Consider the following 14,190-nt stretch of genomic DNA (forward strand, 5'->3'; position numbering starts at 1 on the left):
CTTGAGTGGGGGGCGCGGACACCCGCAGAGCCGAGACGGGGCCGTCGGGGAGACCGCGCAGACCTGGGAGCATACGCGCGCTGAAACTCGCCCAGGTGCCCCGGGCAGCCCTGCGTCCCGGCTCGTGTCCGTCCTGCTGCGTCCGCGTCCCGCATCCCTCCCCGAGGCGCGCAGGGGTCGCCCGCCGTCAGTCCTCGGGGCGCGGACCCTCCGCCTCCTCGCGGGACCCGCCTGATCTCCGGCTGCTCCCGCGCGCCCATGCGACCGGCGAGGCCAGGCGCCCGGCTGCCCGCGCTGCTCTTGCTGGCGCTGCTGCTGTCCCCGTGCGCGACCCAGGGGAGGCCCGGGGGCCGCAGGGGCGCGCGCGTCGCTGGCGAGGAGCCGAAGCCCTGGCTGTCCCTCCCTGTGGCCTCCCGGAGCGCAGGTAAGCCTCTCCGCGCCCGCGGCCCCGCTCGCCCAGCCCGGGTCGGGAGGATCGGGCGGTGGGGAGAGGCGCTGGCTTGGGGCAGCCTGGCTTGTGCACCGCGGAGGGCAGGCCGGCCGCTCTTGCTGCAGACGGCGGGCGCTCAGGGAAAGAGGGAATGAGTTCATTAGACGTACCGCGGCTGCTACTTAAGTAACCAGAAACCCATCTCGCGGAGGAACGCGCTCAATGAGCCGCTTCCCGGTGTGGGAGGCCCGGTAAGTGGTGGCCCGGAGCCGGAGGACCGGCGTTTTCGTCCCAGAGGCCGAGGCGCAGCGGCCAGGTCAGCACCTGGCGGCGCCTGGTTGCGGGTCTCCAGGGGTTTGGGGTTAAGTCAGATCCCTGGCATCCGTGCCGGGACGCTCCTTTGCGCCCTGCTGGCGCTGGCGCGGGGGGTGGTTGGGGAGCTGCTGCCGCGCGGGTGAGCTGAGCAGGCCCCGCACGCTGCCCGCAGCTCCCAGGCCAGTGCTGGGCGCTCAGGTTCCTGACTGCTCAGCTTGCACAGCGAGTGTTGGAGGAGAAGGGGTGGATGAGAAGGAGAAAAAGTAGCCAACATGAGGGGTCCTGAGACACCTCCAGGTGGGGAGGACGGAGGATGGACCGGGAGGAAACATGCGAAGCCGGGGGCAAGGAGGTCAGGCGGGGTGCGGAGGCGCCGGGCAGGAAGGCAGGGAGGGGGCAGGAGGAGGGAACTGCTCAGACATGTCTCAGTTGGGAGCCAGTGCGCGTGCACAGAGAGGAAGATCTGGCAGCCTAGGCCGGGGCAGAGGCGCCCCTCCCCGGGGCCACCCCGCCTGCGCCCTGTGGGCTGAGAGGTCGCAGCCCAGGGCAGCCTTGCTGTCATCCCATCGCTCTTCTGCCTCTTACTTCACTTTTCAGAAAGCAAAGAGGGGTTTCTTAGTATCATTTTTCGTAATACAAAGAGGGGTTTCTTAGTATCATTTTCTTTCGTAATAATTACGATATAAATATACACATATTCGCTGAACAGATTTTCGCGCAGTACTTACTACACGCCAGTCATCGTGCAGAGGCTGAGGCCACCCAGGAGAGCAGACAGCCAGGTGTCTGCGCTCTAAGTGCACATTCTGAGGAGGCGGGGAGGCTGGCCACAGGTAAATCTATAGAGGAGGCCAGTGAGGGGCCAAGTGATGGAGAAGGTCTGGGAAGCTGAGGTGGGTCGCTGAGCTCCAGGACCTCGTTCAGGGCTGGGCAGAGCTTTCCAGGATGACAGGACACACAGGGCTTTCCCGGAGGGGAGCTGGGCAGGGACAGTGACCACAGCAGTGATGCAGTCTTAGGGCCACACCCTTCACATCCTTGGACTTGCAATTGTTCTTAGCCCAGATTTTTATCTCAGAGAATAAAATGTCATTTTGGAATGTCAGAGAGTGGGAGAAAATCTCAAACTACAGGAACATTTGTGGTAACTGATTCAGACCTGTGATGTTGAAGTTTAACAGATCTTTTCTCTGTAAAAGGTTGAAGACGTATCAAAGTGAGTTTCTAGGGAGAAAGAATATTGAAAGTTAAAATATGTGGCAAGAATCCAAAGTTTTAAAGACAACATAGCTTCACAGAGAGTGATCTGTGCTCCACGTCTGTTGTTGCTTTCTCCAGCTGTTTGTGATGTTGTCTTTGGATGACAGGAGGAGAAAGGGTGGCTTCTTACACCTGTATCTGCCGTCTGTGAAAGTGAAGGGAAGACTCGGTCGAGGGTCAGGGACCAACCAGGACGTGAGGGCGGCCCTACCCAGCTGTTCTTACGGGCATGCTCGGGGGTAGCGGGGATCACAGCTCATTCAGGAGGAAACGTCTCCCAGGTCTGGGGGCCAAGGACTGTCATTCCCGCCAGGTACGCCTGGAATTCTGACCCCGTGATTCTGCGACATAGTAAACACCATCACCCGGGCCTTCACATGTGCTCTGGGCTCTGAAACCGTTGCTGCACTTGCAGCTGTGGGGCCTCCCTTTTCTGTAGCTCAGCGGCCTCCCTAAACACTTCCGAGAGGCTTGAGGTGCAGGGATTGGTCCACGTAGAGGAAGTACTAAGTGGGGAAGCCTCACGTAAGCGCGTGACCAGAGCGGATGCCATTAGGACTGGAGGGCGGGGACGGGAAGGAGGCGATGTGAGAGATAGGTACCCATTACCCTCAGGGTTCACCATCCCGGCCTCCCTTCCTGCCCCCCCCCCCCATTGTTCCTGCCTCACCCATCCGTTCATCTAGCCACTCAGCACACGCCTGAGGGGCTCTGATAGGCGTGGCAATATGAAGGTAACCAACATTATTGACTCTGGTGCTGGAGGAGCTCAGGTTAGTGACGAAACCCCACCCGAATGTCTCTGCAACCTGATCCTTCCTTTTTATTGTCCTGCCCTTGGCCCTGGTTCAAGCCTCAGGACACTGTCACAGTCTCCCTTGCTCCAGTAGCGTCCCCTGCTGGGCTGTGTCATTGGGCTAAGAATAGAAAGTGTGTTTTCCTAACCTGGATTCCTCTCTCCTCCACTGTCTGTCTGTCGCACCAGCAGAATGGAGCAAAGGATCGTTCCCAGAGCTCTGGGAAAGAAAAGGAGCACCGGAGTCTCACCCACTGAAATAAAGACAGGGTCAGGTGTCTGAGAAATGGCAGTGGTGGGACTAGAGAGGGGGTCTGGAGGAATTTGGGACAGAGAAGGAATTGGTGTAAAATGCAGGAGATGGAAATATAAGGGGGACTTTTAGAAAGTTTTGATGGAAAGGCTTTGCCTCTTCAAGAGATGTGAGTAAACGTTTACATTCCTCTGCAGGCTTCACGGAATCAGATTTGTGTTGCCATTTTTTTTTTTTAATATAAAACCTCGCTGGCATGAAGCTTAAGGCAGGAATGTGGAGGCCATTTTGGGAAGATTATTATAAACAATTACAAATTAATATCCTTAGCAGTGCCAGGCTGTTCCTTCCCCGGTCACAGATCTGCAGTGGCGTCTCTGGATTTCCCAGGGAAGTCCTAACTTCTCTTGAAGGCGGGACACTCAAGTCCCCTGTGCCCCGTCCTCCTTTCTGTGGTTCTCACAGGGTGCGGGCCACATGGACTGGGCCTGCTCCTTGCAGATATCACAGCTGCCGCCTCTGCTGTCCTGCTGGCTCCGGGAATGTGCTTCTCTCATCTCAAGATTCACCCTCCTCCCAGGCCCTCTTCCTTCGTGATGTCTTTGCAGCTATTTCCATGCTAAAAAAAAAAAGAAAAAAGATCTAAATCCTAAATTCTTTGTAATATCATCCATTAAATATTACAGGTACTGTACTTTGCAAAAGTATATTCTATCAAGTATTGTGGTATAATTTTAAGTAATTTAAACACTAGGTATATTAAAAATCAGAGCACCTGTACATACCACACGTATGTTTCTTGGCTCTGTCAGCTGCATGGGCCTGGAAATAGCCACACCCCGATAGCAACGAGCACACCTGGTGCCCAGACTTTGGTTTCCTTTTTTTTCTTGTTTTTGCTCGTGCTGTGGCTTTGTGGCATCTTAGTTTCCCGATCAGGGACCGAACCCTGGCCCTCAGGAGTGAAAGCACAGAGTCCTAACCACTGGACTACCAAGGAAGTCCCAGACTTTGGTTCCTAATACCATTCTCTGTAAGAGGACCTGGGGCTCCTTGAAGAAATGACTGATGCTAACATTCAGAGAGGAATTGATTCAGGATGAGCCTGGAGCATCTGGTAGTGCCCGCAGGTAAAGAAGTGATGAAAATTAAACCACAACCCACAAAATCCCCCAGGCTGACATATTCTACTGGAAAGAATTGGGTATCTTGTCTTCTAATAATCACAAACTACAAATACATTAGTTAGTAATAATATTATAACATTGATTATGAAGTAGTTCAGTACTATTTAAGACATTTTATATATTGTTTGGAAGGTTTAGATTACTGCTTTCAAACTTGAATGTGCAAATGAATCTCCAAGGAGTTCTTGTTAAAGTGACTCTATAGTTCCAGGCATGGAATTCTATATTTCTTACAAGCTCCCAGAAGATCCATAGAACCGAATTATTAATAAACATGAATTTTTTTCAAATACTTATATTTTCCTTAGTGATTCCCTCAGCACTGGTGTAATAAATCTAGTTCTTATTTTTGAAAGTAAAATTGATTTTATTGGGTTGGCCAAAAAGTTTGTTTGGTTTTTTGTTTTGTTTTGTTTTGCATCAGGGTAGGTGAATATATCTGAAGGGTACACAGGTAAATATCACAAGTAATAAACTGAGTCGTTCCAGAGAAAACAGATTAAGATGGTTGAGGATAGGGTCTGATTTGACACACACGTTACATTGTTCTCACAGTTTATCACATTTTGCCTTGGGCCAGGAGAGGTGGGGTCTGTGGTCCAGGGTTGCCGTGGCACCACTACCCGTGACTTTGCAGGCTGCCAGTCCCAGCAGTGGGCAGATGCAGGCAGAAGATGGGAACCCCAGTGAAGGTGGTCAGCCTAGGACCAAGGAGAGGGTGGAAGCGGGATGGAAGTAAAATCATTCAGGCCCCATACTTGGAGCATCAGAGGGGCATCTGGAAGGCGGCCTCAGCAGTGGAAGAGCCATGTTGGCTCCAGGAGATGGACCATTCGGTTTTAAGTAAAAGAAAAACACACATTTTTCATTTTCACCAAGAACTTTATTGAACAACATATTTATTAGCCGAACAAACTTTTTGGCCAACCCGACATATAATGAGAAAGAAAATAATCATGTCATCTCTTTAATTAAAGGAAATGGTAACTCAAGGAACTACAGAACAAAATTTCAATTCGAGTACATGAAAAATGCGAGGTTAAAACATAAAGTAATGTCCTTCAGTACCTCCAAAAGTATGAAGGATCCACTAACATGGCTTTGTAAAGAGTCGATCATAGCAGAGCAAATTATCTTTATGGTAAGATATTAAGTTATATGCAGGTAAAAGCAAACACTAAACATTCCTGTTATTTTCTGGTTGTTCTGTGTTATGATTTTTTTATTATTTCACGTGATCTCTGCTCATTTTTAACAAGAAGTGGGAACAAGAGATCAGCTTGCCAACATTTATGTATGTAATATGCAAATCTATTCCTTTAAAAATATATTATTGTAAACTTAAAATTGATGAGAATGGCAGATGGCAACTGTTTTGGTTAAATAAAAACTAGAAATTTTCATAAATTGGATGAATGAGATGGTGGGTTATTCAGGTTGTTCCAGGATAATTTTCAAGCATTACCCAGAGATCCTTTTATTTTTAACCCATCTGTGCATGTAATCTCCTGTACCACTGTCGTTAGGTACCAGAGGGATGAAGCCTATATTCTATTCTTGCTCCATCCAGCATGGTGGCCACTGGGTACCCATGACTGCTGAACACTTGCAGGGTGGCTGGTCCAAACTGAGATGTGTGTGAGTGTAAAATACACCTTAGATTTTGACAACAGTATAAAAATGTAAAATATCTTACTAGTAGCTTTATTGATTACATGTTGAAATGATACTATTGTGGCTATATTGGGTTAAATAAGTTATTAAGTTAATCTCATCTATTTCCTTTTACTTTTTAAAATGTGGCTACGAAAACAATTCAAATTACATATGTGGCTCCCATTTCTATAATGGAGATCGCTTAAGACTGTTTTCCATTAGAGATCAATCATCTGATTTTGTTGTTGGGCAGGCGTAGTTCTCTCATATTCAGTTCTTCCTTTAATATTTTGTTGATCAAAAGTTATCACCAGGGCATCTAATCCCTAAATACAGATTCATTTTCAGTTAACTAGTTGCTCATTGAAAAATGAATACAGATTTACTTTCAAAAAAGTTAAAGTTAATAAAAAGAGTATGCACTGAAAAATCTCTCTTCCCTCCCACCCCCAGAATCCTAGTCCCTGGTGCCTCTCTGCAGACAATCACCATTTTAGTTTACTTTCATACAAATAGGATGCTACAGAGCAGGCACTGGTGACCTTTCTCTATTTCAAACATTTTCAAACTATTGGAGGCTTGGTGGGCCATACAGTCTCTGCAATGACTTGCCTCTGCATTGCAGCACAAAAGCAGGCATGGACCACACGTAAATGAGCGTGGCTCTGTTCCAATAAAACTTTATTTACAAAAACAGGCATGGGGCTAGATGACTCCTGAGGGCAGTGTGCTAACCCCTCCACAGGCCAGCGCTGTCCAATAGACACACAGTAACTTCTCTGAAACCTTTTATCTTGTCCCTGCATCTGTTCTCTCCACACCATACCAGGGATGATGGTCTTTAAAAATAATGCTTGCCGGTGTCACTCCCTTACCTAAAAATCCTTGCCTTCTCACCCTTAGAATCAAGGACAAAGTTTATAAAGGGTGGTGAGCATCCTCCCCTCCGCTTCTCCCCATCACCCTGGTGATGGCTTGAGATATGGACTTGGAATCAGCTGCATCAACAGCCTCGAGTTCATGCATTTAGTGCTTGTCATTATATTCTATTTGTAAGGCTATTAAAACTTTTTTATTGAGGTAAAATTGACATACAACATTACAATGGTTGCAGGTGTACAATAATGATTCAATATTTGTACACATTGCAAAATAATCACCACAGTAAGTCTGGTTACCATCCGTCACCGTACATAGTTAACTTTTAGGATTTACTCTCCTGGCAACTTTCAAATGTGCTCTATGATATTACGGACTATATCCCCATGCTGTCCATCGCACCCCCATGATTTATTTTGTAACTGGAAGTTGGTACCTCTTGACCGCCTTCATTACCCATTTTGCTTCCTCCCCAATACCCCTTCCCTCTGGCCACTGCCTTTCTGTTCTCTGTATCTATGGGATTAGTTTTGTTTGTTCATTTGTTTTGTTTTTTAGATTCCACATATAAGTGAAATCATATAGTATTTATCTTTCCTGTCTGATTTATTTCACTTAACATAATTCCCTCAAGGGCCATCCACATTGTCACATATGGCAAGATTTCATTCTTTTTTATGGCTGAGTTATATTCTTTTATATATATACCACATCCATTCATCCATCGATGACCAGTGAACACACACTTGGGTTATTTCCAAATCTTGGCTATTGTAAATAATGCTGCAGTGAACACAGGGGTGGAGATATCCTTTTGAATTAGTGTTTGTAAGGATGTTTTTAATGATGGAAATACATTCAAGCAATTCTAAAGTTTTTTTGTCTTTTCAGAAATATTCCCAAGGGATTTGAACTTAAAAGACAAATTCATAAAGCATTTCACAGGTAGGCATGAACTTTATCCGTGATTCAATTAAATAAAAAGATTGTACGCAAGTTAACTCCATGAGGCACTGAGGATGTGAAGATAAATGTCTGCAAGAGGCTCTCAGTCCCATCAGGGAGGTGGACAAATGTTCTTATCTTGTATCAGCCATGATGTAAACCAGATCTGGGTGAGTTATAGAAGTGTAGATAGAGTTTTAGGGATATACAGGAAGTGGACAGTTTTGCCAAGAGCTACCAGGAAAGGCTGTCATGGACACAAGGTATAAGTTGGGCTTTAAGGATGAGTAGGGTTTTCCCGGAGGAGAGAGGCATCCTCGTCAGAAGGAATGCTTTGAACATGTGGTGTGGTTTGGGGCAGGGCTGGGTGACCAGTTTAGGCAAGGGTGTGTGTGGCCACTGGGCAGGGTGTGGCTGGAAAGTGGGTAGAGTTGTTGTACTGTGATGAGTCCTCCGTGATGTGCTAGGGATTTAGCTGTGCTCCCAGTGACGCAACGGAAGTGTTCTGCACAGGGCAGAGCAGACGTGCCTACGTCACATCGTAAGCACAGGTGGCTTCCTCTGCCATGACACTTGGTTCTTTGTATCAACTTGGTGAATCACTGCAATCACCCTGTGTCCCACGTTCCAGCAAAGCACTTAATCGTTTTGAAGTGTGCACCCCAACCTTTACTCTGTTCCTAATTGCACCCCCGCAACATTTCCCTGTTGTTCACCTCAGGCCTATAAACTGGAAAATATGTGGGTTCCCACTTCACCAAAGCTCAGGGCGACCTTGTTAATTAACTTTGGAAGGAGGGGGTGAAGACCCACCTGAGGCCCTGCGAAGTGTAAGGAATTTCCCGATGTTCCTAGAACCCTGTGAGTGGCACTGTGGTCTCTGCTACTTCTACCACTTCCATAAAAAGCAGACTCCAGATGTAGGGATGGATGTTGCTGGGGACTGTCTTAGGTTTATGGGGAAAGTAAGAAAGAAGTCTCAAGGCCCTATTCACTTTACAGTAGTCTGTGACACTAATAAGACACAAATCACTCGAAGTGGAAAATGAAATAAATGTCTCTGCATATAAACATTCGTTCCTATTAAATGAAAAACTGAAGAACGGAAAGTGGATATTTTTTTTTTATTCTTCACATCCAGTTGATTTGTTCTCTGCAGATTTTTTTTTTTCTGTCTAGAGCTTTTCCCTCTTAATTATTCTGAAGAGTTCTGAAATTGGAGGTTCCATTATGTGAGATATTGAGAATGTGGAGTGAATTTCGATTATTTTTCACAGATTACACCTCGCTGTCTCCCCCCAGAGTCTGGGGAGGGAGACCAGCCCTCAACAAGGTCTTTTAAGGACGTGGAAAGATGTTATATTATCTACTCATAAATTATTAGCAGATTTGTTTGGAAAACACACCTGTGGATATCCTAAGCATTCTTTTCCTGTCCGATAGGGCCGGTCACGTTTTCAGCTGAGTGTAGCAAACATTTCCACAGGCTCTACCACAACACCAGGGACTGCTCAACGCCAGCTTGTAAGTAGCTTGGGTTATTTGGTTCTTTTTAAAAAAATCTTTATCCAACAGTAAATGCATGCAATTTTAAACTTCAACTGTCTGCAAGTAGGAAATAATAGACTAAACATTGCATGACGTGCTATTTATAATATTGATGGTACTTAAATTTAAGGTGTGTTTGTGCTGTTGACACTGTAAGGGATGAAACCACATTCTAATTGGGACTATTTCACACAAATCTGAAAAGAGCCAGATTTTCTTAAGGACCACATGTTTGTCAGGATTTAAACCTTTTATCATTTTTCAAATTCCTTGGCATAAATAAGGCACTCTCTTATATAAATGAAAAAAAAAAAGATGACCATGAAGTATAAGTCAAAATGTCCCCCTAAGTTTTTAAAAATAGTTTCATGTCACGTCATTTATAAGCTGAGCAATAGACTTTTCTGAATAATAGTAGCATGCATTTTGAAGGTTGTCTACTGAATTCTTTTGGATACTTAAGTTACAGGACTAAGTAGCAATTACAAACATAATATTTAAATGCTCCCCTTTAAACAGCCCAAATCATGATTAAGTGTGGTAACTCAGTTGGCTGTTTTTAAATTCCTTTCTAAATGTACACTTTCTTTTTAAAGAAAATGAACTTTAAACATTTTGTGTTTTTTTAACTAAATTGGTCATCTTGAGGGATATTTAATTCTACTTGGGCTGTTGAGTCAGAGTTGTTATGATTTTTCAAAAACTACTTGTGTTTGGTGACTAGAGAAAATGAATCCTGTTGGCATCTAGGCAGGATGAGTAAGTGGTAGCACAGCACGGAGCAACTTTGGGCTTTGGAATGAAATGGATTACTAGCTACAAGATTCTTAACATTTTGAGGCTGTTTTATCATCTCTAAAGTGAAGATAACAATAGCATCTCACTGCTTACATCAGCAGGAGAATTAATGAGAAAATCCAGGTTAAGTACTTGCTATATTAGATGCTTATTAAATTATAGCTATCATTATTAAGAATGAGTGATAGTAATTTAACATGATTTTCCCCACGTTTGTAGGAACCATATACATAATTTACTTTTAAATGTTTTTCCTAGATTACAAAAGATGTGCTAGATTGCTAAAACGATTAGCAGTGAGTCCTCTGTGTTCACAGACATAGAAGATCTACATGTGAGTATGTACTTATTAATTTTTCTTATTTTGTTTAACAGCCTTTCTTAAGAAATTTTGAACAATTTAAAAAATCCAGGAAGCTGATTTTAGCAACACCTAATGAACTTAATCTGTGGATTTTCCACTTAGTGTTAAAGCTTGGTCTAAATGTTTTGTTTTATTTTATTTATTTTATTTTTTATAGTTTTGGCTGCATCGGGTCTTCGTTGCTGTGTGCAGGCTTTCTCTAGTTGTAGCAAGCAGGAGCTGCTCTTTGTTGCAGTGCACAGGCTTCTCATTGCAGTGGTATCTCTTGTGGTGGAGCACGGGCTCTAGGTGCATGGGCTTCAGTAGGTGCAACACGTGGACTCAGTAGTTGTGGCACACGGGCTTAGTTGCTCCACAGCATGTGGGATCTTCCCGGACCAGGGATCAAATCTGCATCCCCTGCATTGGCAGGCAGATTCTTTAGCACTGTGCCACCAGGGAAGTCCCAGTTTATTGAATTAATAAAAAAAATGTCCTCAACAGTGATTGAATTAATAGAAACAGTCCTGAGTGATTTTAAAAAATATTTCAGCATTTGATGTTATGTAATTATTGTGCAAAAACCCTATGCAGATACACATTAGATGAACAAAACTATTTAAAGGTCTACCTTTTTTTTTTAAAACTGGTTAAAGGTATAATAAAAGTAGGTGTAATAAAAATAGGGTTCTAAAATTTTAATTTATGCAATATAGGTTAAGATAAGAGAGAAGGTGTTAGAAGAATAGAAGAAAAAGCAAACAATTGAACATGTACTGAACATATAAGCATTGTCTGCTCTGGGGGATATTTTGCCAGAGTGAAATGGTGAGTCAGAATTTTCGTTCTGGCTAAATTACCCTTGGAGCCCTAGGGCAGTAAAGTATTTGTATGACCTAGATAAATCAACACAAATTCTAACATTTATTTACAAAAGGAGAATCTATAGAAAAGACTGAAAGGTATTAATTTCTTTGCAAGTATCTTTCTAATCAGTAGCTCTTTCCAGTGTAGTAGAGTCAACATTTGGGGGAGGGGGTATCAGCGTTTCAGTACCACGGACAAGCCCCTTTAAAGAAAATGGTTCCTCAGATTTTGAGGGGGAAATCAAGGTCTTGGAGAGCCTGTAGTCTAGAAGTATCTGAGAATATCTCCATCTGGCCAGTGTAACTTAATCTACTCCAAGTAACTGCATGGGGATATACTTACCCCCTCTGATAGACGTGTGACAATTACTGAGACAATTCTGACTTATTGTTGTTGATGTTGCTATTCTTATTCTTATTGAAAATGCAATTAAAAATTAATAATAAGAACTGGCACTCAATTCTGCATATTTACAGTTGCTGAACTGAGAAATTTCCATTTTTTTAGATTAAGAAATTGAGCAAGATCATTTCAGTTTTTAGTTGCAAAGTATGTGAATCAGTTACTCTCACGCTGTCCAGCTCAAACCTTTTGAATAATGCAAATCAAAACATGAGCAAATCAAGAAAACTCATTAGGCTCTTGAAGTGACCTAAATCAAGCCATGTCTATCTTGTTCTTTGTTTTGATATATTTTATTTGAATAAGTAAATTTACATAAGGTCCAAAAAACAACATAATAACTGGAAAAGTTCTCAAAAAAACAAGTACTGTAATATAATTTAAAATATCTTATGCAAACTTACATCCTCCTGGGACAGGATTCATAGAGGACAGAGCTGATGAACAGACCCCTTTAAAACTGCAGAGTCTGGCGATTTAGTGAGGCTTTCTGGAGGAGTCATCTCTGATAGTATATGTTTCCAAGCATTTAACAAGGTATTAGAGTATTACAGATGGATAAATTTTAGGAATATTTTTGAGTTATTTAGATGATGCCAGGTTCAGTATTTGGCTTATGCAGATGTCTTAAAACTTTAATGGTGGAAGTCATCATTTATGCTTTCTAAAAGTACGGATAAACCCCTCTCCATACACACATTAATCTATATTCTCAGGATTTGACTGTAAATTGAGTCCACACCTTCTTTAAACAAAATAAAATATAACTATATTAAAACTATGCATATGTTTAAATATGTTAAAAATTAGGTCATAAATGACATTTTTCTTCTTCCCTCCCACAGGCATTTCATGAGAATGTAAATCTAATTTGAAGGAAAAAAAGTACCCAAAATCATACTAAGTGTAAAAAGAGATGAAGCTTCTAATTTTATGGTGTATTAAGATGGGTAAACTAAGAGACGTCTCAGAAGTAACTGGTGAGCTGTGTCCTAGCAGAGGATGGGATCTTCCTTGGTTTATCTTGCTGTATATAGTAATTTGAAAATTTTTAATAAAGTTTAATTCACATATTGCAAATAGAATATTAAAATTTATGCTATCTTACATTATTTTTGCTATATATATTATTTTCTTATAGGGTTAACATTCCATATATGTATGAATTTATATTTAATTAAGTAAATTATGTCTGAGGGCACCAAAGAGAAATGATATTTTGGATATGATTTTTCATAAAGTTTGTTGAATAATAATGTATGAAGTCCCCTTTTATAATTCTAATTTAATGGTATTTAATACATTTATTCAGAATGTGCTGCTTTTATTTGCATTCATTGGAAATGTGAATTTTATTAAAACTGAAATATGAAAAATCTGTGTTGTTTTTCTTTGAATTAAAGAAATTTGTAGCAGAGCTTATACTGCTGAAATATGATTACTATATATGTATACATGTGTAAACATTCATTTTTCTGAACTGATAGTTAAGATCCTGAGACAGTTTATGTCTTTTTGAATTTGGAGCATATGATATTGCTACCTTAAAAAAAAGAAGTCCAAACGAACTTGGTGGAGAGAAGAATGTGTGCATGCCTGGGGCTCTGTTGAGAAAATAACAACACACCCTGATGCGTTTAATCAGTTCCATTTAAAAACAATAATGTAAAAATGAAAATCTACAATAAGATGATGGAAAGCCCCACCCTTTTAGAGGAGGCAAAGCATGCTTTGCTTAGCCATGCATCTCAGTACAGTCATGGCCTTTTCATCTCTTTCCACTGTTTGAGCGGGTGTCACGGAGATGCGGGTCTGGACTGGCCATCACTTCCATTTTTAGCTCCTGCATCCCTCCCATAACTGAGCGTATGTCTGTTTCTGTCTGTAAACATACATCTCTGTCCATCAGAAAAACAAGCTCCCTCTGGCTTCAGGGATATTGTGAAGCTACATTTTCAATTTTTAGTTTTATTGGTTTTGGCCTCTGGGCAAAGATGTACAAATAATTACACTTAAAAAAACTTGGGTGGATGTGTGTGAAATTCTGCTATAATGCCATGTCGGAAAGAATGAAAAGAATAACAGAGTCTTGGTTCCTTGCCTTTACATAGTAATTATAATATTGACAATGTTTGGAAAAAGGAAGTAATCTTTACTCATAACTAGAGAGCCGGAGTGCTCTTTATTATAAGAGTGAAGAGGCAATTGAATGGTGGCAAATGAGAACTTACTAGTGAGATGCATTTGGCTGAAACAGAAAATAGCCTAGAGGAGTTGTATGATTAGTGTGGTTTCAACCAGGTAAGTTATTTCAGATGGAATCCTGAGAAATTAGGTTTTAAACATTCTCACAGAATGTGTGCTATGCTATGTGTATGTATACTTAAAACCTACAAAGATTGACTGAAGCGATCTCCAGTGGCAATGATGTTTATTTGACTACAGTTGACCCTTGAACCACATGGGTCTGAACTGTGTAGGTCCACTTAGAGCGGCTTTTCCCCAGTCGTT

General features: G+C 42.6%; 1 protein-coding gene across 1 annotated transcript; it reads left to right on the forward strand.

Annotated features, from left to right (window-relative positions):
- Window positions 1–258: 258 nt before the first annotated feature.
- ALKAL1 (ALK and LTK ligand 1) lies at window positions 259–10,390 on the forward strand. Its single transcript, XM_057734293.1, has 4 exons — window positions 259–424; window positions 7,668–7,721; window positions 9,165–9,245; window positions 10,326–10,390. The coding sequence occupies exons 1-4, from the start codon at window positions 259–261 to the stop codon at window positions 10,388–10,390; spliced, it is 366 nt and encodes a 121-aa protein (XP_057590276.1).
- Window positions 10,391–14,190: the final 3,800 nt, after the last annotated feature.

Source organism: Hippopotamus amphibius, chromosome 5 (assembly GCF_030028045.1).
Source record: "Hippopotamus amphibius kiboko isolate mHipAmp2 chromosome 5, mHipAmp2.hap2, whole genome shotgun sequence".
Lineage (NCBI taxonomy): Eukaryota > Metazoa > Chordata > Mammalia > Artiodactyla > Hippopotamidae > Hippopotamus > Hippopotamus amphibius.

What these genes read in the sequence shown, in the direction of transcription:
- ALKAL1 (XM_057734293.1), top strand. Translation starts at nt 259, where the DNA reads ATGCGACCGGCGAGGCCAGGCGCCCGGCTGCCCGCGCTGCTCTTGCTG. An exon ending in TGTGGCCTCCCGGAGCGCAG is followed by an intron (nt 425 to 7,667) that starts GTAAGCCTCTCC and finishes TTGTCTTTTCAG; the next exon opens with AAATATTCCCAAGGGATTTG. An exon ending in GGACTGCTCAACGCCAGCTT is followed by an intron (nt 9,246 to 10,325) that starts GTAAGTAGCTTG and finishes TGTTTTTCCTAG; the next exon opens with ATTACAAAAGATGTGCTAGA.